The sequence below is a fragment of the Ambystoma mexicanum genome, chromosome 1q, assembly GCF_040938575.1.
Source record: "Ambystoma mexicanum isolate Mex_15411 chromosome 1q, UKY_AmexF1_1, whole genome shotgun sequence".
NCBI lineage: Eukaryota > Metazoa > Chordata > Amphibia > Caudata > Ambystomatidae > Ambystoma > Ambystoma mexicanum.
In genome coordinates this window covers 432,162,531-432,188,967 of record NC_090922.1, presented here as the reverse complement: position 1 = coordinate 432,188,967, position 26,437 = coordinate 432,162,531, and the positions used below count along the sequence as shown (strand labels likewise).

The 26,437-nt window shown below is 48.5% G+C and overlaps 1 protein-coding gene across 1 annotated transcript in view; it reads left to right on the top strand.

Annotated features, from left to right (window-relative positions):
- LOC138528311 (5-hydroxytryptamine receptor 3E-like) overlaps positions 1 to 26,437 on the top strand; it is a 654,547-nt gene that overhangs the window by 400,170 nt on the left and 227,940 nt on the right. Inside the window, exon 5 of the mRNA XM_069639808.1 lies at positions 3,076 to 3,245. Within this exon, the coding sequence (XP_069495909.1) occupies positions 3,076 to 3,245 (170 nt within the window). The remainder of the gene's footprint in view (positions 1 to 3,075; positions 3,246 to 26,437) is intronic.

Sequence of the window (26,437 nt, the reverse complement as noted above, 5' to 3'; positions counted from 1 at the left end):
CAGATGAAATTTGTCCCAGTTGATCAAGAAGCCCCACTCTCGGAGTGACTGACAGACAAGGAGAAGGTGAGATTGCACAGTGCAGCGGAGATCCGCTTTCACCAGCCAGTGTTCCAAGTAGGGGAATAGCTGGATCTCCTGCAGATGTAAATGCGCCAACAGTGGTGTGACCACCTTTTTCGAAGACCCTCAGTGCTGACTTCAGGCCAAAAGGAAGGGCCAGAACTGATAATGCCCCCCCCTCAACGGAGAACCTGAGGAACTGTAGATGTGATGGGTGAATGGGCACATGATAATAGGCATCTTGGAGATCCAAGGAGATCATCCACTTCCCCTGTCTGACCAGGGGAATGATTTTCTGCAATGTCTCCTTCCGAAAACTAACACTCCTGACAAATGTGTTGAGTGCTTTCAAGTCCAAAAGCAGATGTAACCTCCCCCATGGCTTCCGGACTAAGAAGACCCGAGAGTAGGACCCCAGACCCCACTGTTCCCTGGGCACAGTCATAATGGCCCCCTTGAACAGAAGTTCGGCAATGGCCAAATACATGGCTGCTTTCTTGGTAGGGTCCCTGGGCAAAGTAGTCATGATCCCGGATGACTGAATAGGAGGGGACAGAAAGTTGCTTTGATAGCCTTCCAGGACAATCTGTAGGACCCAGGCATCAGAGGACCTCCACTCCCACACCAGAAAAAACTGTTGGAGTCGTCCCCTCTCCGACCAATGGTAATTGTCAGGCCTTCAGATGACCTTCCGTAAGCTTCAACCCCCCAGGGCCAGGACGGACACCCCTGGAGTGATGATAAGGGCCAGGTCTGCCATCAGACCCCCGGCTCCTTTGTGCAGTCCCTGAAAAACGTCTACACTGTGGTGCAGGCTTATGCCGCAACCGGTCTGTGTGCTTGTCCGCCCAAGAAACCTGGTGAACCTTGTATTCAAGAGAGTCCCTGAAAAGCTTACATGCCACAAATGGAAGTTTAAGAGCAGCTGCCTTCTGGGAGCTACCCAATTTCCAATCCCTGTAATGAAGATGACAGCGTGCAGAAATGCAAGCTGCCATGGCCATGGTGGTGACCCTGACGCCATCATAGGAAAGATACGAGAGAAGCTGCACTTGCCTCTGCATGTCAGCAAGCACCTGTGCGCATCCTTCATTGCCGTATGGAGAGGCCGGAAGCCCCCTAGAACCATCTCTGCTGTATAGGACCCATAGACATTAGCCCGCAGTGCAAAGTGGGATACCCTATGAGCCTTCTTCAAAGCAGAGTTCAGCTTTGGGTCTACTGGGTCTCGAAGAGCAGCCTCCTCACTGCCATGGAGGAGTGGCCCGCCAAACTGACCAGAACATTGTCTACTGACTCTGTCTGGAAGAAATTCCTATGTCCCCTTGCTTATAGTGCCGTATCTTAGGCTCAGACGAGCTCTCCGCCTACATAGGGTCAGAAAACCCCATGGAGTCCCAAACCTGGGATATCACAGACGCCACCTCATCCCTGGATAGATATTTTCCTTTAGCCTCTTCATCTGAATCTGACCCCACTGATGAACGGATAGAAGCAGAAGAAGTTGAGGGGGGCGATGATTACTGCCCTCAGCACGTTGCAGAAGAATCTATCTCCAGGCAACAGGCAGTAAACAGGATGCAGTGGAGAAAGCTGCAACCCGCACAGAAATTCCACTCAGCCCCGCCCCTAGTCAGGCCTTCACGGAGGACACAATAACTCCCGGGCCAGCAGATACACAGGGAAAGCCCCACCTGCAAGCAGGCCCCAGCAGGAAGGAGGCGGGGGGTTTGGGGTACCACAATGCATGTCTCTTGGCACTGCCGTAATAACAGCTGCCGCTGAGCCAGGGAAAAAGCACATATGAAACTTGCCACTCAACAGAACCCCAAGCCGCGCAAGATGTCCTAGCTAGCAATGTCCGCTCAACCGGGCCCCAAGCCCTGCAGGGAGCCTGAGAGCCCACATATTACCGGGAGTCTGTGCCTCTCGAGACACCACCACAGAAGACTCTGCAACTATGTGTCCCGGTGCCCTGCTCCAGGACAATCCAGTCCCTGTCAGAGACAGGAGGAAAAAGAACTGGTGTATTGTGGGTAAATAGGAGGTTTATGCCTCCGAAAGAAAATAAAAGTTCCTGTATGAGATGCAGAGCCCCATAGGCAGAGGAATTGCTAGGGGTGCCTGATGGGCCTAAAGCCCGGGGTCTTTTGGTTGTAGCCCCGGATAGAAGCTCAGGGGCTACAACCAAAATGCTAGCTAGCCCCGAGTCCCAACAGTACCGACATTAACATAGCCCCAGATAATTTCCAGACCTAGCAACACCCCTGCCCATAGGTGAGTACTCTGACGAGGAAGAGGGACGTGGAGGTAATGCCGCTTAGCTTTGAAGCAATACAATCGCTCTGCACAAATGAAAGGGTGTAACTACTCAGGGTTTTTGGCACCCTGTTTCCAGGTGTTGAAAGTAGCAGAAGCATGAGTAGAGTATAATCCCAACTAGTTGCCTCGGAATTTCTCAATTCAAGGGGTTGGTTTTATTCTCTGCAATCGTGCACTTCTGATGGCACACACATCTTCCTAAATATTATATGAGATCACCCCTTAATTTAACTAGCTATGGGAAAGAGTAAGCTGTTTTGGTTGGGGAATTGTGTAAATTGTTAGGTGCACCAGCAATGAGTTTATAAATAGTTTGTATCTCTTTTCTGCCAGCCAGGCACTTGGGACTTCATGTCAAGTAAAGTTCTGGCTTAAGTTTCAAGCATTGTGGACTCCTTTATGTGGGATATACGAATGACTGGAGCATGTGACTGCTGCGTGTTAAGTGATCAAGCCCCCTGACGCCTCCTTGAGCTCTGGCAGATGGAGGCATGTGGTTTTTGTTCTAACATATGAATGCCATTTTGTTGCACATTAGAGCACTTTAGATTTCATGGCATGTATTTTCCTTGCTTTTGTCCTGCAATAGAAAATTCAGGCCCATGGTGCGCCTCTCCTATTAACAGTGTAAGGCCACACTAGTACTCCTGTAAAAAGGGTTTACAATGATGTTTGTTTGGTTTTCTTTAGGACGGATGAAGACAAATCGCCAGCAGTTCAATTCTTGTACGTATCGAATGATGGGGAAATTGACAGGCTCGAGCCAATGATGATTTCAAGCACTTGTGGAATTGACACCTACAAATTTCCTTTTGACATCCAGACCTGCAAATTAACAGTTGGTTCGTTCATGCATTCAGGTACATTAAACCTTTTAAATGTTTTAATAATGCAGGTGCAGGAAAGGTTTCAATGATGAGCAGCATCAATGGACGTTCTCGACATCTTTTTTTCTCAAAATCTCTTGGTTGTATTTATGGAAAAAGGAAACATATTTTAAAAGGCAAAGGACTTTTGACGCTTTTATCGTGGCTTGAAGCAATGTGAACGCAGAACCCAGATTGCAGCAACAGAATCTGCAGCACTTAGGATACAATACTCTCTCTAGCGTATGTGCACCTTTCCGGCCGATATCCATGATAGATTAGCATTTTCAGGATGGCGTAAAGCAAAAGGAGGGGGCCTCTCTGCATGCCATGCTGAGGGCCCTCCATCACCAAGCTCCTGGAAGAAGCATATTCTGTGCCACAGACTCTCGGGCCAGCCTGTGCCACCACTCATGATTATGATGACTGTTGCGGCATGTGATGCGGACAGCACTCCGTGAAAGATGTAAGGTTTTGAATCAAAGGTATTTTTTTATTTTTTTTATTTATAACACAATGGAACATCGCCCGTAGGCACAGAAGCGCGGGGACAACACAACAACAACAGACAAAAAGGCAGCAGGTTAATCAGATGCATACAACAGGCTGGTCCAAGGAGAATTGTTCAAAGAGAAGCGTTTTCAGTCCGCGTTTAAAAGCCGATAGAGTGCTGCAATTTCTCAGTTGGGCGATAGGGCATTCCAGAGCCGAGGGGCTGCCACAGGGAAGCAGCCCTCCAGCACCGGTGACAGTTTGGCTGAGGGTACTTCCAGAAGTCCCGAGTTGTTTGAACGTAATGTGCACCTAACAGGGAGCCAAGCTGGTTTGCCAAGTGTCCTGAATGAAATCCGTTTCTGCACAGGCAGCCAATGGAGTGTTCTCCTTACTCCAGAGATGTGGTCCATTCTCCGAAGGCCAGAGACTGCTCTAGCAGCATTATTTTGAACCACATGTAAATAGGTCATTCATGGATTATATGTGCTGAAAAAAACGGGATTTGTGCGCCATTCTGCCAGCAAATCCCCATTTGTTAAACAGGGATTTGCGGGCAGAATGGTGCACAAATCCCGTTTTTTTTGGCGCAAATAATCCATGAATTACCCGCTTCATTTCTCCCTTACTGGCGCCCTGCATCAGGCTGGCGCAGTAGTACAGGCGAGAGGCAATTATTGCATGCGCAAGTGTCGCACTATCCGGAGAGTCTAAAAAAGGCCTAATTTGCACCAGCAATTTCATATAATATGATGATCAGGACCCAAGACTGCTGACATGCGCTTTCATTGAACGTTCTGGATCCACTACCATATCCAGCATTTTTACCTTGGGTAGAGTTGCAAGCTACCAGTCAGCAAATTGGAAGGTGGAATATACAGGGTCCATTATATGCAGTTTTGCAGCAGTTCCGACCATCATAATTTCAGTTTTTGCATTATTGATAACTAGCCCATTAAGCATCATCCACTCTTGAATTGGGTCATAAGTGTTGTTAACAGTCAGTGAGTCGTGCACATAATCACCAGTAAGAGGAATAAGGCACTGAGTGTCATCAGCATAATTTGCGTACACAATGCCTCCTGCGTCTAAAAGATTGAAAAGCGAAAGAGTAAAGATGTTGAACAGTGTAGGGGATAAACAGGATCTCTGTGGGACCCCACAATCCAATTTATAACCCACTGCCATGACGTCCTCATGAAAGACTCTGGTGGTTTGGTTGGATAGTAATGACAGAACCCAGCAGGACGCCCCTTTGGAGAAGAAAGGAGAGTCTTGTAGTCTGGCGGTCAAGAAAGAGTGATCCACAAGATCAAAGGCCCCCGTGGGATCAAGCAGCATCACGAAGGAGGCTTTGCCCTTATCAAAGCACTGAAGAACAGTTGTTTTTCAGTCCAGAAGTGTGGATTCAGTGCTATGATTGCTTCTGAAACCCGATTGTTTAACTTTAACACCAAGTATATTATGTTGTTCTAGAAAGTTTTTAATTTGATGGCATGCCACTTAATCTAGAATCTTCAAGAGAAACAGGGAGTTTGTTATAGGGCGATAGTTGCCTGGCAGATTGGGATCAAGTGATGTTTTTTTTAGAAATGGTGAGACCCACGAGATCGAGATGGGAACCATACTCTCCCTAAATGAGAGGTTGACAAATGTAGTGATCAGAGGTATAAGAAAAGCCACACACATCTTTACAATAGGCGCAGGGCAGCTATCACCGTTGAAGGTTGTTGGCTTGATTTCTTGCAGCAAGTCCAGCATATCGGCTTCTGACAAATCAGAGAACTCAAAGAGAGTCCTGGTGACAGTTGGATGGCTGGTTTTGCCTAGACCACAGGGGGAGGCAGATTATTCGCAGAGTCCTTCTTAATCCTTTCAATTTTCTGCCTCATGAAGTTCTGGACATACGTACACCATGCAATAAATTTAACAACTACTGAGGTGGAGGGGCATAGCTCCTCAAGTTCGCTCAGGATCTTAAAAAGTTCCTTTGTACTCGATGACGCCCCTTCAATTCTTTGTAGGTGGTTTTCTTAGCCTCACAAATGGCAAATTTATATGCCCTGGCTGCTTTAGAGTAGCTGAGTTTAACCTCTGAGGATGACGATCTCTTCCATCTTTTAAGAGCTTGATTTTTTTGATATTTTAGGGTCTGAATTTCCGGTGTATACCATTTCCTTGAGGGCTAAGATTTGTTTAAGCGGGGCAAGGGTATTAACAGCCTGCAGCATTGCTTCATTGTAAAAGCTGAGGCCAGTTTAGTAGATGAGTCAAATCTAGCAAGATCTGCAAGAATTGGTTCAAAGAACGGGAGCATAGCAGGCGGGGTAAATTTGCGCAAATTACGGCACAGAACTTTAAATCTTATACCTTACATAGAAACATGGGAGTGGTGCCTGGCCCTTGGTAGCCAAATGTACCAGCCGCCTTTGTATGCAGCCAGTAACATTGTTAGGCACATGGCAGTAGCAGAGGCAGCTTTGGGGGCCAGTGGAGGGAGGGTCAGACACCTAATGAGGGGAAAGTGGCATTATACCCATTTCAAGGTTAGTAGCAGAAGGCGCGTATTTTTAGTGCAATGGGCCTTAACATCTTTCACAAATTAGCGCAAGCGAGCATGCATAACAAGAGAGCCCTCAGTAATGTAGGGGGAATCGGGTTGTCTCCTGAGAAAAGTTTTGATATATTCTGTTCAAATTGTGCATATTACAGCATATTGTTTGAGAAAAATGTGTTAAAAAGTCATACAATTCATAATTGGTTCTCTATGGTAATGATGCATCAAAACATCTACTAGACGCCATGTCGCCAACAGTAGACAGCAGCATTTGACAAAATATTCATGATGCCGGGGTTGACAACATATGTCAGCATTGCCATTGTAAGTAGTTTTTATACAGCTGTACCCACAATATATCCCAGCATTTCCAGTGTAAATCATTTAATTAAACTGAGTCCGTAGTACTGGCACAGGAAATAAAATATCAGAAGACAGGCCTTCTCTGGTTGTGCCCCCATTCGCTGGAACCTCCTGTCCATCAACAGCATTCATCCCCTTTGTTTTTACATTTCAGGACAGAGCTTAAGAGCATTCCATTCAAGGGATGGCTTCTCCAAAACACCTATGTCCACACACCCTCCACTCTCCACCTAACCAGAGATTGAGCGATTTGCACCCATCTGTTTCCTCCCCTGGTTACTTGTAGATCCCTCTTGATGCCAAATTGCCCACTCCCCACCCGTTGTTAGCTCCCTTGTATTTATCCCTTATGATCTGCTACCTCTCCTATGACTTATGAAGGGCTCCATTGCTTCCTGAATCTAGGTCCATGCTCAATTAATATAATAATAATAATAATAATAATAATAATAATAATAATAATAATAATAATAATAATAATAATAATGGAAATTATACAAATAAAAAGGATGAAGCACTGCAAACATGTGTTTTGGATCACTCGGCATGAACTTGGTGCTCTTGTTTGCATCCAGTCTGTATACTTTAAAGAGTATGGGGATAAATGACACAACAGTTCCTGGCTGCTTTGCATAAAATTAAAGAGCATTTTGGGAACCTAAAATGGATCTAGATTTTTATGTTTAACTCAAATGTCTCTGTTAATGATGTCAGCATGCGCCTATGTTGAGCACACAGTGCACAGTTGGCTTGGTTTTCATTTGTCACAATGCTCATCCTAATAGTAACATGTCTGCAAAATAGGAGTCATATGTATCAATGTGGACATGCATCACAATTGGGTGTTGGCCTTGCCCTGAGCAGACAGCAACTTCTCAGTTTGTTGTCATTTCTGATGATGCTTTCTTGTGGAAAACATCTTGTAGCTGTGGTCTTTGTGGCCCCAGTTACAACAGTGATTTTCAGCATATTTCCCCTGATGACTTTAGTGTATGGGCTCCAACCATTAAAAGTAACGGGCTCATTAACTATTAAAACATGTTGCTGAAACCATTAATTTTTTAATGTACGACTTATTATCAATGCCAGTATTCTTTCTGGGCATAGTGTTGCTGATTATAGCTCCTAAAATGAGGAAAACTTTATAAAATGTCTTCACTTTTGCTTTTTGTACATCCCCTTCTGATGCCGAAGTCCTAAGCAATGATGCAGCTCACAGCTATGCAGTAATGATTTCACTTCTTCAGCTGTAGCCCTTTAATAGACTGTCCTGCTCAGAGTAATTCCCTGTGTTCAGGCTGAGAATCTTCGACTGCCAACAAAATTGCCAGGAATAAAAAATGTTTGGGCTGTATACCTCCCTAGTTAGTTTGAACTCCACCAATGAGGTGGCTAACTTAAATTCCTCCTCCAAAGAGACATCTTTGGATTTTTTCGTTGTTGCAGATTTAAAGGAGTAAATCCTTTACAACGTCTCTCGTGGTTGTATATTTTTCATCATTTTTAACTCGGTTTAGGAAACCTTTGACGTTTTTCATGATTTTTAATTCAGTTTAAATTTGCACCCGTCTTGATCATTTATTTTCCATTTTCTATTGATAATGATTGTTATTTATATAGCGTTTTTGCCAAAGCACTGTACATGAATAGAAAAGGTCCAGAATGGACCCACTTTATAAGACTCAGACAGACTCTCATTTAAGGAAACCATTCCAATTAAGCTGCCCACGGCTAAAGCTAAGGACAGCCCACACAAAGGGTCCTCCGCCACACTGTCCACTGTCAAGCTGTCAATTGCAAAACATAGTAGCTGATTTTTTAAGTCAAGCAGGGCTGACTCAGTGCCATGCCGGGGGCGAAAACCAGATTACCTCTTTCCCAGTATGTTGTGCAGCTCGAGGTAGGATCGGATCTGCAGATATGCAGCTTTGTCGAGGATTTTCAACAAGAATGGCACCGTGGTGATGGGCCTGTAATTGTTTGGGGAGTCAGGGTCCAGTGTTTTTTTTTTTTTAGCAGTCTTTGATTAAGCTTGCTGAACAGATGTCCTCTTTGCATAGTGATGGTTTTATATGCATCATGATTGATGTGACTTCGGGGATGGTTACATTTCTGAAGGTATAGAGCGGCGGGAGCTTGGGGTCTAAGAGGTTAGGAGGGTTGGGTTCAGGAGTGGTAGGTATAGGTGGTGTGGTTTTAGGTAGGTTGGTGAAGTTGGATTTGATCTTTTCTTGGAGCAAATTGATTTTTCCCAACATAGCATGCTGGATGTCATTACACCATTTCTCGTCCTTTACTGTTTGATGTGTGGATGACGGGGGAACAGCCAGCTAATTGAAAATGGCGAATAGTTCCTTGGATTGGGATTTCGCTTTGTCAATTCTGATGTTATATGCAGCGGCTTTTGCTGCGGCAATGGAGATTTTGTATTGCTTGGCAATGGCGAGGTAGGAGTCATGTGTGGAGTCGGACGGGTAAGATTGCCATTTGTTTAGGGCTTGCCTTTTGAGTACTTTTAGGTCGAGGAGGTCTTGATTGTACCAGGAGTTGGTGTGTTTGATATTTTTTGCTCTTTTTTTTCTCTAATGGAGTAATGGTGTCAACTGCTTCTTTGAGGATGGATTTGTAGAGATTGACCAGTTCTGTCGGGTTGTTTGAGAGAGGTTGTGCTAGAGCTGAAACTTCCAAGAGAGGGATAAGTCTGTCTTTGGTAAGCAGTTTTTTGACCTTGCCGTGGCGGCTGGCATAGGAGAGTTTCATTGGGTTACAATGCTTGAAGGGATGTGGAAGTGGATTAGATGGTGGTCTGTCTAAGGGCGTGCAGTGTTTGAGCTGGTGTCAACACCACAGTTATGGTCAGCTACTCAATCCAATATGCGTCCTTTGACATGGGTGGGGGAGTCAATTTTTTGGATGAATTCTAGTTCAAAGAGAGATTTTGCGAAAGCTTTACTTTGTTTGTCTTTTAAATCCTTGAATCAAGGTTGAAATCTCCTAGGAGGATGGCTCTATTGTTAAATTTGAGGTTGTTGCCTATGAGGTGTAGGAGGTTGTCTTGGAAGTCCAACAGGTGGCCTGGAGGGCTGTATACTAGGTGCATAGTGATGGTGTCTTTGGCCGTGAATTCATTTTTTATACAGAGGGCGTCAAAATTGTCAGATGTGGCAGACTTGATTTGTCTGGCCTTGTACGTTTCTTTGATAATGAGGGAGACTCCACCACCTTTGTGTGTGGGTCTGTCCTGGCAGAGGATTGTGTAGCCAGGGGGTAAAGATTCGCATATGGCTGGACCGGAAGCTTCATGCAGCCAGGTTTCAGTAATGGCTAATGCGTCAAGCTCCAGATCAGTGATCAGGTCATGGATTTCTGTGGCGTGGGTTTGCATTGACCTTGCATTTATGAGTGCAAGTTGAATTTGGGTGTTGGCATTGTAACTGGGTTTAGGCGTGACAGTGGTCAAGGGGTGTGAAGTGCTGAGTTCCGGAGAGCTTATCAATGTGATAGTTGTGGAGGGGAGTGCCTAGGGGGTTAGGGTAACGCCTTTGGGTGTCATAGTGGTTGCTTTGAGGGATTGGGAGCTTTAGTTTCTGAGATGTATAGGTGGCGGGAGTGCATGGGTCTGCTCTGGAGGCTGTTTTATGGTATTGGTTGAGTGCTGAAGTACTTGGATCTTGGAGGAGGCAGGGTGGGGCTCACCTATAATGAGAGCAGGGAGGAATGGTGTAGGAGGAATGGTTTGCGAGTGGAGTGGTATGCTGGGCTGGTGTGTGGCCATGTTGGTGGATGGTAGTATAGTCTGATTGGAGCGGAGGATGGGTATTCACAATAGGTGGTGGCACAGTAGGTGGGCTCCTATGAGCAGACAAGTTAAAAAGGTGAAACAGCTAATGGGCCCCTATGAGCAGACAAGTTAAAATGGTGGCACAGCTAATGGGCTCTTATGAGCAGACAAGTTAAAAAGGTGAAACAGCTAATGGGCCCCTATGAGCAGGCAAGTTAAAATGGTGGCACAGCTAATGGGCTCCTATGAGCAGGCAAGACAAAGGTGAGACAGCTAATGGGCTTCTATGAGCAGACAAGTTAAAATGGTGGCACAGCTAATGGGCTACTATGAGCAGACAAGTTAAAAAGGTGAAACAGCTAATGGGCCCCTATGAGCAGGCAAGTTAAAATGGTGGCACAGCTAATGGGCTCCTATGAGCAGGCAAGACAAAGGTGAGACAGCTAATGGGATCCTATGAGCAGGCAAGACAAAGGTGAGACAGCTAATGGACCCCTATGAGCAGACAAGACAAAAGGTGAAACAGCTAATGGGCTCCTATGAGCAGACAAGTTAAAATGGTGGCATAGGAGAATCAGAGGGACTGTGCATGGCAGTATAAGTGATTGAAATGCAGATGGTGGTAAGATGCATTAATTGAGTTCATGGTGGTGCGGTGTAGCAGGAAATATGGACATATTTTAGGTCAGTTTGTGTCAAACAGGGAGGATGGGCAGATACATGCCAAGCAACTGTGAGAACAAAGGGTTGATCCGTGATGTACTCACTTGGTGTTGCTACCTGGAAGGCCGGGTTTCCTTTAGGTGTCGGGGACGGTAGTCAGGTGGTCAGATGTCCATTATTCATTAACGCACATTTATTTGTTGCTAGTGGGCGCCCAGTGTGCCATGTGGCGAACAGGGGGCAAACAGGGGCCTAAGCTACGGCCTTGTTTGCAAGCCGCCGGCGCTTCCACCTGCCGGCCGATACCATGTGGACAAAAGGATTTCATTTGCTGGGCAACGAGGCTCCAGCCTCACTGTGGCGCCGCGTTGCGCCCGACATTTGCAGGTCAGGCAGAGGTAGTTGGCACGAGTCGGGCGGATGCAATGTGGCACTCGATGCAAAAATACACGCAAACAAAGCTAAACAGCTACGCAACACTTCGTAGGTATTTTCAATGTTGTAGCTGTAGAAATGAGGCAGTTGGGGGAGCAGTGCCTTACCCGTAGTGCAGCGTGCAGGAAGGCAGCACGAAGGGCACACAGAGAACGCTAGATCGGCTGTGTGCTCCACCCGGTGGAGGACTGTGTGCTTCTGGTTGAGGGGAGGGGGGGCTCCTGCCCTCTCCCTGGGATGCGGGTGGCGGACATGTACTGTGACAGTCCAAGTGTTGGGATACTCAAACTTGACAAACTAGACCTCAATAAGAGTAAGTTTGAAAACATTTATTGAAAGTTATATTCAGGCAAGAATAGGCAAAAACACCTGCAGTGACTATGGATGAAACTAGAAATAAAAATGGAACAGCTGAATAATAAAAAGTGAAAATGATTTGAAAATATAAAAGATGGGGTCTAGATGGAGAAGTTGCTCCACTACTCCTGCTAGCCTTTACTTCCAAGACCATGGGCCTCATTACGAGTTTGGAGGTAGCCATGCCCTTAGTAAGGGCATGGCTGCCTCTAAACTCGGGTCCGGGTCCGTGGTCCCTGAATGGGGAAATACCGGGCCATTCCGACTTTGGAGGGCCTGGTATTTCCCCATTCAGGGAACCCGGACCCGGACCATCCCCATTCCCATTTCAGCCCCCATAGGGGGTACGCAACACACATGCGCACCCGCAGTATGAAAAATGCGTACGTGACTCACCATCAGCCTCACAAGAAAAGAAAAAATACACCCGCATGTGCGCAGAGGCAACTCCCCCACCAAAAGAAGAAGTATGTACTGTCACAGTAGTGAACAATTAGCGTGGCACCCCAAAATACTTCTCAGTTCACGCATCCGTCTGCTACAAATTACACGTGCATTGTAATGTTATCCTACGCACACCTTTATCCTGATCCTGAAAGCCAATGCCCAACGTTCAGCGTGTGTCACGTAACTTACACGCTTAGGGCCTTTCCTCTGATTTTACACTTACATGCTGTTTCCGCACGTGCAGAGTCACTCTGTTTCCTGGCTGCCCATGCGAGTAACACAGAAGACCCATGCTACTGCCTACCAGCCCATTTACCTGCCTCCAAGTGCCCTGAGCTGCCTCCCACAATCAATCTGCTGCTGCCTGCCCACTGTGTGTGCTTGCTGCCCACATGCCCTGCAATTTTGGTGCTTGCTGTACAGTCATTGCCAGTGCTCCTGTCGTCGGACCTGTGACCACCTCTGCTAATCCAGAAGACTTCTGATGTTCCAGACCACCGCTCCACAACCCAGCTGCAGGACCACCTTGCACACCCACACCTGCTTCGGCGGTTGGCAAGTCTGAACCAACATCATCGGAGGTAAGTGGCAACCCCCCGGCAGCGAAGCAGAGGGCTGTCAGCTTCTCAGCAAGGGAAGTTGACATCCTGGTGGAGTCCTGCAGCATTATGATGCCCTCTTCCATGGACCAAAGCAAGTCGGCAAGGAAGGATGGAGGAAGATCTGGGCTGACATCGTGAGTGCCATCAAAGCGGAGGGGGTGGCACCCGCAAACTACCACCATGTCCACAAGCGCTGGGAGGACTACAAAGCCAGGACCCACAACAAGGCCTGGAGCTTCCTCCAGGCTGGTGAGAACCAAGAGGGGCAATGAGGCCGTTTGACCACCAACAACATGCAGGTCCTGGAGCAGTTCTACCCAGCGCAGCACGCCCAGGTCATGGAATTGCATCTCCGTCTGGAGTCGACTGGCGAGTGATCATCAAATACGGTAGATCAATTCAGATTCTCCAAAGTGTCCATTCTTGAAACCAAAATAATTATCTCCTCCTTGAAACCGTCAACATGGCAGGGCGACAATTGTCCTGCCCAGATAATTAAAGACGCATCCAGAGACCTTCCGCTATTCATATCTAACTTAATTTGCACCTCCTTCTCGACAAATATTGTCTTAAGCAACTTAAAAGATTCATGGGTCTTGCCTCTATTAAAAAAGCAAACATTGGATCCGTCCATTCCAACTAACTATACGCAAATTACAACGGTGCCATTCCTACTTAAAATACTTGACAAAGTAGCAAACTTTCAAATACAGAAGGAGCTTGAAACTAACCATCTTTTAGGTGCCCGCCAATCTGGCTTCAGGCCACAACATGGCACTAAAAATGCCCTAACCGATTTAAAAACTCAAACTGATGATCTTAAGGACAAAGGGAAAACCGCCATGCTACTCCTCCTTGACCTGTCAGCTGCCTTTGACCTGGTGAACCACGAAGTTCTTTGCAAATTCCTGGCCTCAGCGGCTCACTTCTCTACGGACCCAATAGCACGGGTCCAATCGTTTTTAAATAACAGTACCATGAGAGTCTTCTCACCGTCAGCTTCAGCTGACCCTATCCAAACTACCTGCAGCATTCCACAAGGATCCTGTGTTTCGCCAACTATGTACAATATATTTACAAAGCCTTTGTTTGACAAATTGGACAGTCTGGGTGTCACCTACATTAATTATGCAGATGACACCCAGATCCTCATACCCCTTTCGGGCGATTACCATAAGGACACGGCTTTGGTGAACAAAATGTACCTCCTCATTCAGGCATGGATGGCAGCCCATGGTCTCTGCCTGAATGATGACAAAACGGAGCTCCTGATTCTCAGAACAGCTTCCAACTTAATAAAATGGAATACCAACTATTCCACCTTCAATATTGACGGAAACACAATTAAGGTTGTTAAAGAAGTCAAAACTTTAGGTTTCTACCTTGACTCTACACTAACCTTAAGTAAACAAGTAAACACCTTGGCATTGTCAACAGTCTACATCTGTAAGTTAATCAGGGCCTGTAGGCCATTCTTATCCAAATCTAGTTGCATTATCCTAGCCAACGCCCGGATACTCTCGAAATTGGACTATTGCAATGGCCCCTACTTAGGCACAAACAAGTATATTCTGGAAAAAAAATCAAATGTTACAGAATAATGCTCTAAGAACTGCTCTAAACATTCCTATCAGAGAACATATATCAGAGCTAAGGACAGTTAATCATTGGCTAAAGGTCAATGATATAATTCTACTTAAAACAGTCTCCCTTACCTTCAAGTGCCTCAATAATGCAGCAACTCCCTGATGCAGGCTCCCATGTGGTATTGGCTGCCTGCAGGGTGTGTTCACGGGTGATGGGGGCTCCCATGTGGTGTGGGCTGCCTGTAGGGTGTGGTCACGGGTGATGGGGCATCCCTTGTGGTGTGGATTGCCTGCAGGGTGTGGTCATGGGTGATGGGGGCGGGCGAGGGGTCCTATGTGGTGTGGGCTGCCTGCAGGGTGTGGTCACAGGTGATGAGTGTCCCATGTGGTGTGGGCTGCCTGCAGGGTTTGGACACAAGTGATGGGGGAGTCCCATGTAGGGTGGGCTTCCTGTAGGGTGGCGTCACAGGTGATGGGGGTTTCATGTGGTGTGGGCTGCCTGCAGGATGTGGTCACAGGTGAATGGGGTGTCCCTCGTGGTGTGGGCTGCCTGCAGGGTGTGGGCAAGTGTGATGGGGGGTCCCATTAGATGTGGGCTGCCTGCAGGGTGTGGTCACAGGTGATGGGGGTTGGAGGTGTCCAATGTAGTGTGGGCTGCCTGCAGGGTGTGGTCACGGGTGATGAGGGGTCAGATGTGGTATGGCCTGCCTGCAGGGTGTGGTCACGGGTGATCCCATGTGGTGTGGGCTGCCTGCAGGGTGTGGTCACAGGTGATGAGGGATGGGGTGTTGCTGTCCCGTCAGGAGGGGTCTGCTTCCAGTGGATTTGTGTGTGTATCCCGGATTACGTGCAGGAGTTTCCACGAAATTGGGCTGGGGTGCGTCCGGGGTAAGTGCAGGCATTTACACACGATTTTGCTTGGGTGCGTCCGGGGTACGTGCGGGAATTTCCTCGTGATTTGGCTGCGGTGCGTCCCATGTAGTGTGGGGTGCCTGCGGGGTGGCGTCACAGGTGATGAGGGCGTCCCTTGTGGTGTGGGCAGCCTGCAGGGTGTGGGCAGAGGTGATGGGGGTGTCCCTTGTGGGATGGGCTGCCTGCAGGGTATGGTCACGGGTGATGGGGGCGTCCCTTCCTGTGTGGGCTGCCTACAGGGTGTTGTCACAGGTGATGGGGGCCCCATGTGGTGTGGGCTGCCTGAAGGCTGTAGTCACAGGTGATCGGGGCGTCCCTTGTGGTGTGGGCTGCCTGCAGGGTGTGGTCATGCGTGATGGGGGCTGGGGGAGTCCAATGTGGTGTGGGCTGCCTGCAGGGTGTGGTCACGGGTGATGGGGGATGGGGTGTGGCTGTCCCATCAGGAGGGGGCTGCTTCCAGTGGATTTGTGTGTGTATCGCGGATTATGTGCAGGAGTTTTCACGCAATTGGGCTGCGGTGCGTCCGGGGTACATGCAGGCATTTCCACGTGATTTTGCTGAGGTGCGTCCGGGGTACGCACGGGAATTTACACACAATTTGGCTGCGTTGCGGCCCATGTAGTGTGGGCTGCCTGCGGGGTCGCGTCACAGGTGATGGGGGCGTCCCTTGTGGTGTGGGCAGCCTGCAGGGTGTGGGCACAGGTGATGGGGGTGTCCCTTGTGGGGTGGACTGCCTGCAGGCTATGGTCACAGGTGATGGGGGCGTCCCTTGTGGTGTGGGCTACCTGCAGGGTGTTGTCACAGGTGATGGGGGTCCCATGTGGTGTGGGCTGCCTGCAGGCTGTGGTCACGGGTGATGGGGGCATCCCTTGTGGTGTGGGCTGCCTGCAGGGTGTGGTCATGGGTGATGGGAGGGTCCCATGTGGTGTGGGCTGCCTGCAGGCTGTGGTCATGGGTGATAGGGGGGGTTTCATGTGGTGTGGGCTGCCTGCAGGATGTGGTCACAGGTGAATGGGGTGTCCCTCGTGGTGTGGGCTGCCTGCAGGGTGTGGGCAAGTGTGATGGGGGGGTCCCATGAGGTGTGGGCTGCCTGCAGGGTGTGGTCACAGGTGATGGGGGCTGGGGGTGTCCAATGTGGTGTGGGCTGCCTGCAGGGTGTGGTCACGGGTGATGAGGGATCAGATGTGGTATAGGCTGCCTGCAGGGTGTGGTCACGCGTGATCCCATGTGGTGTGGGCTGCCTGCAGGGTGTGGTCACAGGTGATGGGGGATGGGGTGCGGCTGTCCCGTCAGGAGGGGTCTGCTTCCAGTGGATTTGTGTGTGTATCGCGGGTTACGTGCAGGAGTTTCTACGCAATTGGGCTGGGGTGCGTCCGGGGTAAGTGCAGGCATTTTCACACGATTTTGCTTGGGTGCGTCCGGGGTACACGCAGGAATTTCCTCGTGATTTGGCTGCGGTGCGTCCCATGTAGTGTGGGGTGCCTGCGGGGTGGCGTCAGAGGTGATGGGGGCATCCCTTGTGGTGTGGGCAGCCTGCAGGGTGTGGGCAGAGGTGATGGGGGTGTCCCTTGTGGGGTGGGCTGCCTGCAGGGTATGGTGACGGGTGATGGGGGCGTCCCTTGTGGTGTGGGCTGCCTGCAGGGTGTTGTCATAGGTGATGGGGGTCCCATGTGGTGTGGGCTGCCTGAAGACTGTGGTCACAGGTGATGGGGGCATCCCTTGTGATGTGGGCTGCCTGCAGGGTGTGGTCATGGGTGATGGGGGCTGGGGCAGTCCAGTGTGGTGTGGGGTGCCTGCAGGGTGTGGTCACTGGTGATGGGGGGTCCCATGTGGTATGGGGTGCCTGCAGGGTGTGGTCACGGGTGATCCTATGTGGTGTGGGCTGCCTGCAGGGTGTGGTCACGGGTGATGGGGGATGGGGTGTGGCTGTCCCGTCAGGAGGGGGCTGCTTCCAGTGGATTTGTGTGTGTATCGCGGGTTACGTGCAGGAGTTTTCACGCAATTGGGCTGGGGTGCGTCCGGGGTACATGCAGGCATTTCCACGTGATTTTGCTGGGGTGCGTCCGGGGTACGCACGGGAATTTACATGCAATTTGGCTGCATTGCGGCCCATGTAGTGTGGGCTGCCTGCGGGGTCGCGTCACAGGTGATGGGGGCGTCCCTTGTGGTGTGGGCAGCCTGCAGGGTGTGGGCACAGGTGATGGGGGTGTCCTTTGTGGTGTGGGCTACCTGCAGGGTGTTGTCACGGGTGATGGGGGCATCCCTTGTGGTGTGGGCTGCCTGCAGGGTGTGGCCATGGGTGACGGGGGGGTCCCATGTGGTGTGTGCTGCCTGCAGGCTGTGGTCACGGGTGATAGGGGCATCCCGAGTGGTGTGGGCTGCCTGCAGGGTCTGGTCATGGGTGATGGGGCATCCCTTGTGGTGTGGGCTGCCTGCAGTGTGTGGTCACGGGTGATGGGGCATCCCTTGTGGTGTGGGCTGCCTGCAGGGTGTGGTCACGGGTGATGGGGGGTTCCATGTGGTGTGGGCTGCCTACAGGCTGTGGTCACGGGTGATGGGGCGTCCCTTGTAGTGTGGGCTGCCTGCAGGCTGTGGTCATGGGTGATGGGGGTCCCATGTGGTGTGGGCTGCCTGCAGGGTATGCTCACAGGTGATGAGGCATCCCTTGTGGTGTGTGCTGCCTGCAGAGCATGGTCACGGGTGATGGGGGCGTCCCTTGTGGTGTGGGCTGCCTGCAGGGTGTGGTCATGGGTGATGGGGGGTCCCATGTGGTGTGGGCTGCCTGCAGGGTGTGGTCACAGGTGATGGGGATCCAATGTGGTGTCCGCACCCCCGCCAAATCGTGTGGAAACTCCTGCACATACCCCATCCGCACAACAGCCAAATCGCATGGAAACTTCCCCCAGCATGTTCAAATAGCACCAGCTCATCTTCCAACCATAAAAAATGTACCAGTTGAAGCTTGGCACCAATTAGGGATACCCTCCGTTTTATTGATGTGTTAATATGAAAGGCAATAACTAAAGTTATTTTGTATTAATTTTCTGTCCCCAAGCCTCGCAAAATGCCTTTAGGGTTTGCAGCTTTTTGCGGAATCCCATTAGGGACTTTGATCTTACAACCAAGTCGCCAGCATAAAGAAATATGCCTACTTTTCTCCCCACAATCAAGGTGCATCTCCCTCTAAATTAGAAACGTTGATAGCTAAATCATTAATAAACAATAGAAACAACAGGGGGACATGACACAACCCTGGTACACCTCTGTTTAAATTTGTAGTGGCGCAGATGTTTCTCCTACTTGGCCCTATCTTATTACCATTCCATTAGCACTGTATAAGTGCATGATTGCCAATAGCCAATAGTAATGCAGAGGATACCAAACTTCTTTCCACATTTTGCCATGATCCACAATGTCAAAAACATATATCACTATTTAATTTTATAGAGGATGAACTTTTGCATGACCTTATGCAATAGAAACACCTGGAGCAACGATTCCAGGATCCTGTTGTGTATCTGTGAAGGCCCCATTTTGTTTACACAATCCTCAAAACGAAGAAGAAGGCTATTCCTGTAAACCTTGGTCAGGGCATCAATTAATGAGATTGACAACGGTGTGGGACATATTTATCAGTGTTAATATCATTAAAAAACAAGGTTAAAAAAGGAACCCAAACTTCAGGCTCTGACTTAAATAAATCAATTGGTAACTTGTTTGGGCCCATCACTTGTGGGATCCTACTTCTGGGATCTAATTTTATTTTAATATTTTATTTTATTACTGAAGAGCAGCGGAGCACTGTGCAGAGTGTGGCTAGCCAGCGTTTGGGCTTGCATTTTTTAACATTAGCGCAATACTGTGAGTTGAGTTCTGTGCCTCGGTATGTGTGTCTATTGGAATAAGTCCTTGTTCAGGTGTTGTTGAAAAAGTCATGTTTTGAGAGATTTGCGAAATTTGAAAATTGTGGGGTTATTTCGAGAGGACGCTGGGTTCCATTTCCAGAGGGTTGGTGCATGACAAGAGAAGGATTGTTTGTGGGTCCCTTCTTTGCTGACAAGTTGCGATTCAGCGATATAGGTCCATTTTCTCTTAGCCAGCAGGTACGTGCTACTTGTGATATATGTAGCCTTGAACAGTATCCTCACCTGGAGAGGTAGCCAATATAGTTCACGCAGGACGGGGTAGATTTGATCACGTGTTGCAGAGTCGTGAACTGCTTTTAGGGGAGACAAGTGAGCAGCAGTCTGCAACCAACAGGAGGGCATAAGACCACAAGGGCTTGCGCTACGGCCTGGAAGTCCTGCAGCGGGATGAAGTGTTTGATTTTCCGAAGAGTGGAGATCTGGAACCAGGCTGTTTGGGCCTTCTTCGGTATGTGTATCTGTAAGGACAGGCTGCTGCCATTATTGAAGCCTAAGGATTTTGCTCAGTCCTTCTAGGTGCGTATCAATGAGACATTGGGGGTCATTCTGAGTTTGGAGGTAGCCATGGTGCTCTGAGCACCATGGCTGCCTCCAAAATCGGTCCGGGTCCGGGTTCCTTGAATGAGGACTTACCGGATCATTCCAACCTAGGAGGACCCGGTAAGTCCCCATGCAAAAAACCAATCCCCATTCCCATTTGAGCCCCCATAGGGCTCAATGGGAATGGGGTGGGAGCTAATAACGGGCCTGCCAATAGCGGGCCCGTTATTTGCTCCCTGGTCCCTTAGTGGCTCCTGCTAAGGGACCTTGTAATAAGGTGGTAGGGGGTTAACGGCACCAGCATCCTTAACGGTGGCGTTAACCCCCTACCGCCAGGGCCGGAATGACCCCCCCTTGTTGCAGAAGTTGCCATTTAGCAGGCGAACCAATGAGGACAATTTCAGTCTTGGATGGGTTTAGTTTGAAGTGGATGTCGACATCCAAAACTGGATGATGGATAGGTAACCACGGAGACGAGTGATGACCTGCGTGCTATTTATTCTCATGTACAATGGAGTATCCACATACTAGTGGAGGGTTATATTAGGTTCTTTAGGGAGAGTGCCCAGAGACTCCATGTAAAGGTTCAAAAGGATTGGTCAGAGGATGGAGCCTATCAGGACTCCACAGAACACCTGGAGTTGGTCAGAATGCAGCAAGTTCATCTGGACTGCCTGGTGTCTGACCGATAGGTAGGAGGTAAACCAATTCAGGACCATGCCAGAGAATCCCATCCTGTCAGCATTCTGTTCACGGGGTCGAATGCAGCGAATGGTCAAGGAGGATGAGGGGTCATGAGTCACTCTTTTACATGATTTGGAGGGCATCATCCACTGCCTGAATGATGGCTGTCTCAATGCTACACTTGGGGTGGAACCCTGATTTATAGTCTTTTAGAAGGTGAAGATGTTCAATTTTGGGGAGTAGTTTTGTTTGTTTGAGACCAGTCTTGATGGTGTCCGAGAATTATCCTATAAGGGAGGCATTAATGATGCTGAAGAGTGTGTTCAGCACCGGGCCTGTCAGTTGTTTAATAATGAAGGCTGGGATGATATAGCCAGAGTAAGAAGTCGTTTTGAGGGAGGCAATCGTTTTTAGGAGATCTGAGAGTGAGAGACGGGAGTGTGTGTCTCGGGTAGCAGGTGTCGCTTAATGCTGTGGGAGGTTGATTCGATTGACTATCGGATTATATCTATTTTCTTTTATAAAAAAATGTGTTGATTTCATCGCATTTTCTCTTATTTGCTGGTACCTCAGGATCTGCTGAGTGTTTGTTATAATGATTCACTACTTCGAAGAGGGCATTGCTCCTGTTAGAGGCTGCAACAATGGTGGTGGAGTGGTAGTAGATGCCCTAGTTTCCTTTGTGTTCTTTTTACTCTTGCAAACTCCATTAATTGACATTGAGCCTCAAACAGATTTTTCTTTACATTATAGTTTAGATCTTCAATACCCAGACTTCTTCATACATACATCTCCAGTAGGATTCCTATCATCTTCATGAGGTAGTACTTCTCCTGACCTGTTTGGACTATTTGGAGTATCTTTTAAATTACAAAGTAATTGACATCTTCCTGTATATGTTGTGCCTATTGAGAATATTAACCATATACCAGTTACTTTCAAGATTGAAAGGTATTTATTTCAAAAGTGAATTAATTTAATATTTCACACAAGCTTTCCCTTATGGATCTATAGTATTGTTCATATTTACACTTATAGTAAACATAGTATTGAGATATACTCTACACTTAATATTTAACATATTTAGAGGAGAAATTCTCCTGATAAAGGGATTGACCTGTCCCGAAATGCGTTGAGCTATGGCTCAAAGCTATGGATTTAACTGTACATGTGGATCTAGCTGTTCTTTTTCGAAATAGTAAATATTGTGTTCTTTAAAACTTTCACTTAATAGTGTGCAGGGAATGGGAGTATCCTTAAATGTGGGCTTCTTATTTTATGTTTACAATTGTCACACAACCTTTGTGCCAGGGTTGCATTATCTCCCAAGCACCCTGAAGTATATAAAAGCGTATAGACCCCTAAGTTCCTTTACTCCTCATTATCTCATTTTAAAATAGGTGTGCTCAGAAGTACCTATTGTTTTTGTTTGGATTGATGGTGGAGCAGTAGGCATCTTTGGCCTCGGTAATCAGAATCCTTCGGTTGGCACAGAAAGATTTGAGTTTGGTGAGGTCTCCAGGGATTCTATTTTTGCACCACAGTTTCTCTAGGTCTCTGATTGAGCGTTTGTTGAAGTCGAGCTCATGGTTGTACAAAGGGGCGGATGGTTTGGTCTTAGCGCGGCTGGTTTTTAGGGGGGCAGGAGTGTCCACCAGTTTCATGATAGATGTTGCATAACTCTGGGAGGACAGAGGTATTCCCTGTGGTAGGTTAGTCTACAAGGTTTGCTTCTAGCTCATTGACTGGAAAGACTCGGAATAGCAGCCTTGAATGAGGGGGCATTTAGCCTGACCTTTGTGGGCCGTACTCGACTGGCTGACCGATAGCGGGGGCGGTGGGGCGGGTGACATTGTCAGACCACCCGAGTGGGAAAGCGTCTGTGCAGGTAATGAGTGGGATGTGAAAACTACGTCTAGGGTATTGCCTTTTTTGTGCGTTTTGAGGAGAGCACAATTTACATATGGTCCATGGAACTGGTCAGTGCGAAAAGCGTGCTCCTCATGTGGTTGTCGGCCTGTGAATCAGGGACATTACAATCTTTGAGAAAGACATTATTAGATGTGTTAAATTGGCAAAGGAGAATACATTGGAGATGTCTGAAACGAAAGAGTCACTCCTGTGAGGTGGTCTGTAGATGAGGTCGAAGGTGATGGAATCCTTATGCGATAAAGTGAACCGGGAGACGAGTAATTCAGACAAGCTGGTTATCGGAGAGGGGATGATGGAGCATGGCCAATCACTCCTGTTGATGATTGTCACTCCGCCTCCTGCTCTTCCTCGTCATTCGCCATGTTTGATGCAGTAGCCGTGGGGTAGAGGGATGTCGAAAACATGTGTTGGGATGGGGTAAACCATGTTTTCAGTGATGAACAGGGCATTCAGGTTGTTGTACTAGATGAGGCCTGCGATCTCTGCAGCATGAGTGACTTCTGAGTGAGCATTGATCAACATGACAGGGTGTATGCCTGTGTTCCATGGACATTGTATGGGGGCAAGGGTGACTAATGAGGTTTGCTAGAATAGCTTGCTGGGGCTGCCTATGGCACTTGGTAATTCGAATGCTAGCGAGAGTGAGGATGTGTTATGGAGGGAGGAGACACATGGTGCTGTGTTTTGGATGAGTAGCAGTCACAGCGACTTCTTTGTAGGTGAAATGCAGTATAGCTGTCATGATCTCTGTTTCCAAAAGATCAGGACTTGCCCGACTCCCTTGGAAGCAGACCCATAACCCCAGTTCCGAGTGCCAGCCAGTCCCAATTGGGACCTTTTGGACCCTGTCCTGGCACCAGTGGCACCAGGCTCATAAAGATGCCCAGTCCCAGCGCTGGAAGCGCCGGGCTCATAATGCTTGGGTGGACTTACCTGCAGCAGACCATGCTGCTTACTTACCTGCCAGTTGAACCCCTGATCCTCTTCTGTTTGGGACTACTTTTCCTGTTGGGTGGGGCAGGAGCCACTCCCTAGGCTCAGAACATTGGAACTCTTCTGGAAAGCAGGAACTCTTTTCTTAGGCGTGGCTGTGGAAGGAGACACCTAAGCACTACAGGAGGCTATTTTAACCACACCCGATGGATGAATCTTGCTTTGCGTTATTCTGCATTCTCTGCAGCAGAACGCTCATCGTGTCTTCTGCTTCTGATCCTGGGCCTAAGGGAACAAAGGCTTACCATCCTGGAATCCAGTCTTCAGCAGCACCTGTAAAGACAAAGAAAGAACAAGTTAGCACTACGGTCTTCAGTGGCAGCGCATCTCTTACCTGGTCCATCGACTGTCACCAACGCCTCGCGCTGCATTCCGGCATCTGAAAGACAAAGGCTTACCTACTCTTCGCATGCTCCGGAGGTCTTCGCACTGCATTCCGGCATCTGAAAGACAAAAGCTTACCAGCTCTTCGCACGCTCCGGAGGCCTTCGGCGCTGCATCCCGCATCTGAAAGACAAAAGAAGGTGCGTTTAAAGACATTGGGCAACTTTATTACTCACGTGCCATTACTCCTTCCCACACCGAATCCAATGGGTATTCCAGCACCCTTCAGCTTCTCTAAAGCTCCGAACTTGTACCTGCAAGATAAAAGGGACAGTTAGTGCGCATCGTGAAGCAGGCTACAAGCGCTTACTTACGTGCTTCCAGGCGCTTCTATTCCTCACGCGGGTTCCATCCACACTCTCATCACCCCGCCATCCGCCATCGCCGGAACCCTGCAAAACAAGAGATAACATTACAAAAGACTTTTAAGACATTTGAAGTGCCCAGAACTTACCGTTCGTGCAGTTAACGACGGACAGCAGTCCTCTGAGGTCAAGAGGCCTGCACCCTTATCCAGTGAAGAAACTGGTTACGGCACCCTGCCCCGAAGCAGATGGAGAGCTCAGCGTTCACTTACCTAAGGTGAGGGTGTTAACCTTTGGGGTTCTACAGGAGAAGAGAAAGGGAAGAGGAGAGAGGCACCCAATAACCCCAGTTCATTAATCCCATATTTTCTATCTGCAGACATCTTACTCTTCGAGTCAGACATACAGTGCACAGAGGTCCAGCCCAAAGAGCCAACCGTGTGTTACACATCACCTTTGAAGATACGGCATTCACCCAGTCAAGACCGGCGCCTCTGCGGGAATCAGGTGAGCGTTACAGAACGCAAAGCCTATCGCAAAACTCCCACCCAGGCGCTATGGAAACCTCGGATACCGACCAGCTAGCCCAGTTACTTGGGGAACTAAGAGCAGAAGTGCATGCAGCCCGTCAGGAAATGAATGCTCTAAGAAGGGAACTGATTATTTCCAAGGAGCGAACAGACGATCTCGCTAGACAATTGCTACAGTCACAAGCCGGACAAACTCCGTTACCCGCATCAGGGGCAAATCTTCCTTCAACATCCTCTACGAACCCAGTGCAGATCAACCTACCTGGGAATGTACCTCTGGCTCCGCCCGAACGATTTTCTGGTGACCCAAAGAGGTTTGCAGTATTTATTAATCAGTGCCGGTTGCACTTCTTATGCCGGCCAGCAGCTTTTCCAACTGATCAAGCTAAGGTAGCTTTCGTACCTTAGTGGCAATGCGGCAGACTGGTCGATCCCTCTAGTTAATCAAGATGATCCGGTTCTCCATGATTTTCGAGCTTTTCAGCTCAGTATGGAAAAACTGTTTGCAAGACATTCACAGGGGCAGGCCTTGGACAATGAGCTCCTTTCATTGCGACAGGGTAATCAAGACCTTTTGGGTTATATTGCGTCTTTCAACAGACTGATAGTGGAAACTCGATGGCCTGAGGACAAAAGGATTACGCTGTTTTATAGAGGTCTACGTGGAGAGCTCAAAGATGTGTTAGCCCAAGTAGTGAATCCCTCGCAAGACTGTTCGGACTATATTGACTTAGTCGTTCAAATTGACCACAGACTGCAGAACAGGAAGGCCGATCGTTCCAAGTTTGATGCTCGAGTATTTTCCAAACCACCAACTCCTACCAAAGGAGTAGACTCCGGGGAACCCATGCAAATAGGGGGCCTGAAAGGACCACTAACACAAAAGGAGCGGGAAAGGAGAAAACAGCTGTAATTATGCCTCTATTGCGGAAACTCGGGGCACTTTCTTCGAGACTGTCCGGTGAAACCAGCCAAGAAGGCAGTAGGAGCTGCAGTTACCAGGGTCACAAACTCTGAGCAGGGAAACGACCTCGCCCGACAAGAATAGAGGTCCTCTTGCCGAGCGTTAAAACCAGTTCCGTGACCTCGCATTTCGTGATACCCATGGTCCTCATTAGCCCTGAACATCTGGATCGATTACATGCGATTGAAGCTTACGTCGACAGCGGTGCCATCGGCAATTATGTGGATCATGAAATGGTTTTGAGGATGAATCTGACTCTTTGTCCAAAGGCTGTAAAGGACGTCATTACTACGGTGGATGGTACGGAGATAGCCTCCGGACCAGTAACGCATACCACCCAAGAAGTGACGCTAGTAAGTCAAGATGGACACCATGAGAAGATCGTGTTCGATGTGATCAAGGCCCCCCAGTTCCAGATTATTCTAGGAATTCCTTGGTTAGAGAAGCACAATCCTCAGATCGATTGGCGAGCAAGAACGGTTCAGTTTCCAGAATGTGTCTCTACTTGTCACCCTCGACCTGGTGTTGCACTGGCAGCAATTTCCTCGGAGGCTCCTCAGTTACCTCCTGAATACCTAGAATTCCAAGATGTTTTCCGGAAGGATCAGGCTAACTCTCTACCTCCTCATAGGTCTTATGACTGCCAGAAAGACCTGATACCTGGATCTACTCCTCCTTGTAGTAGAATTTATGCCCTCACCGAGCCTGAGAATCTTCACCTCCGACAATACCT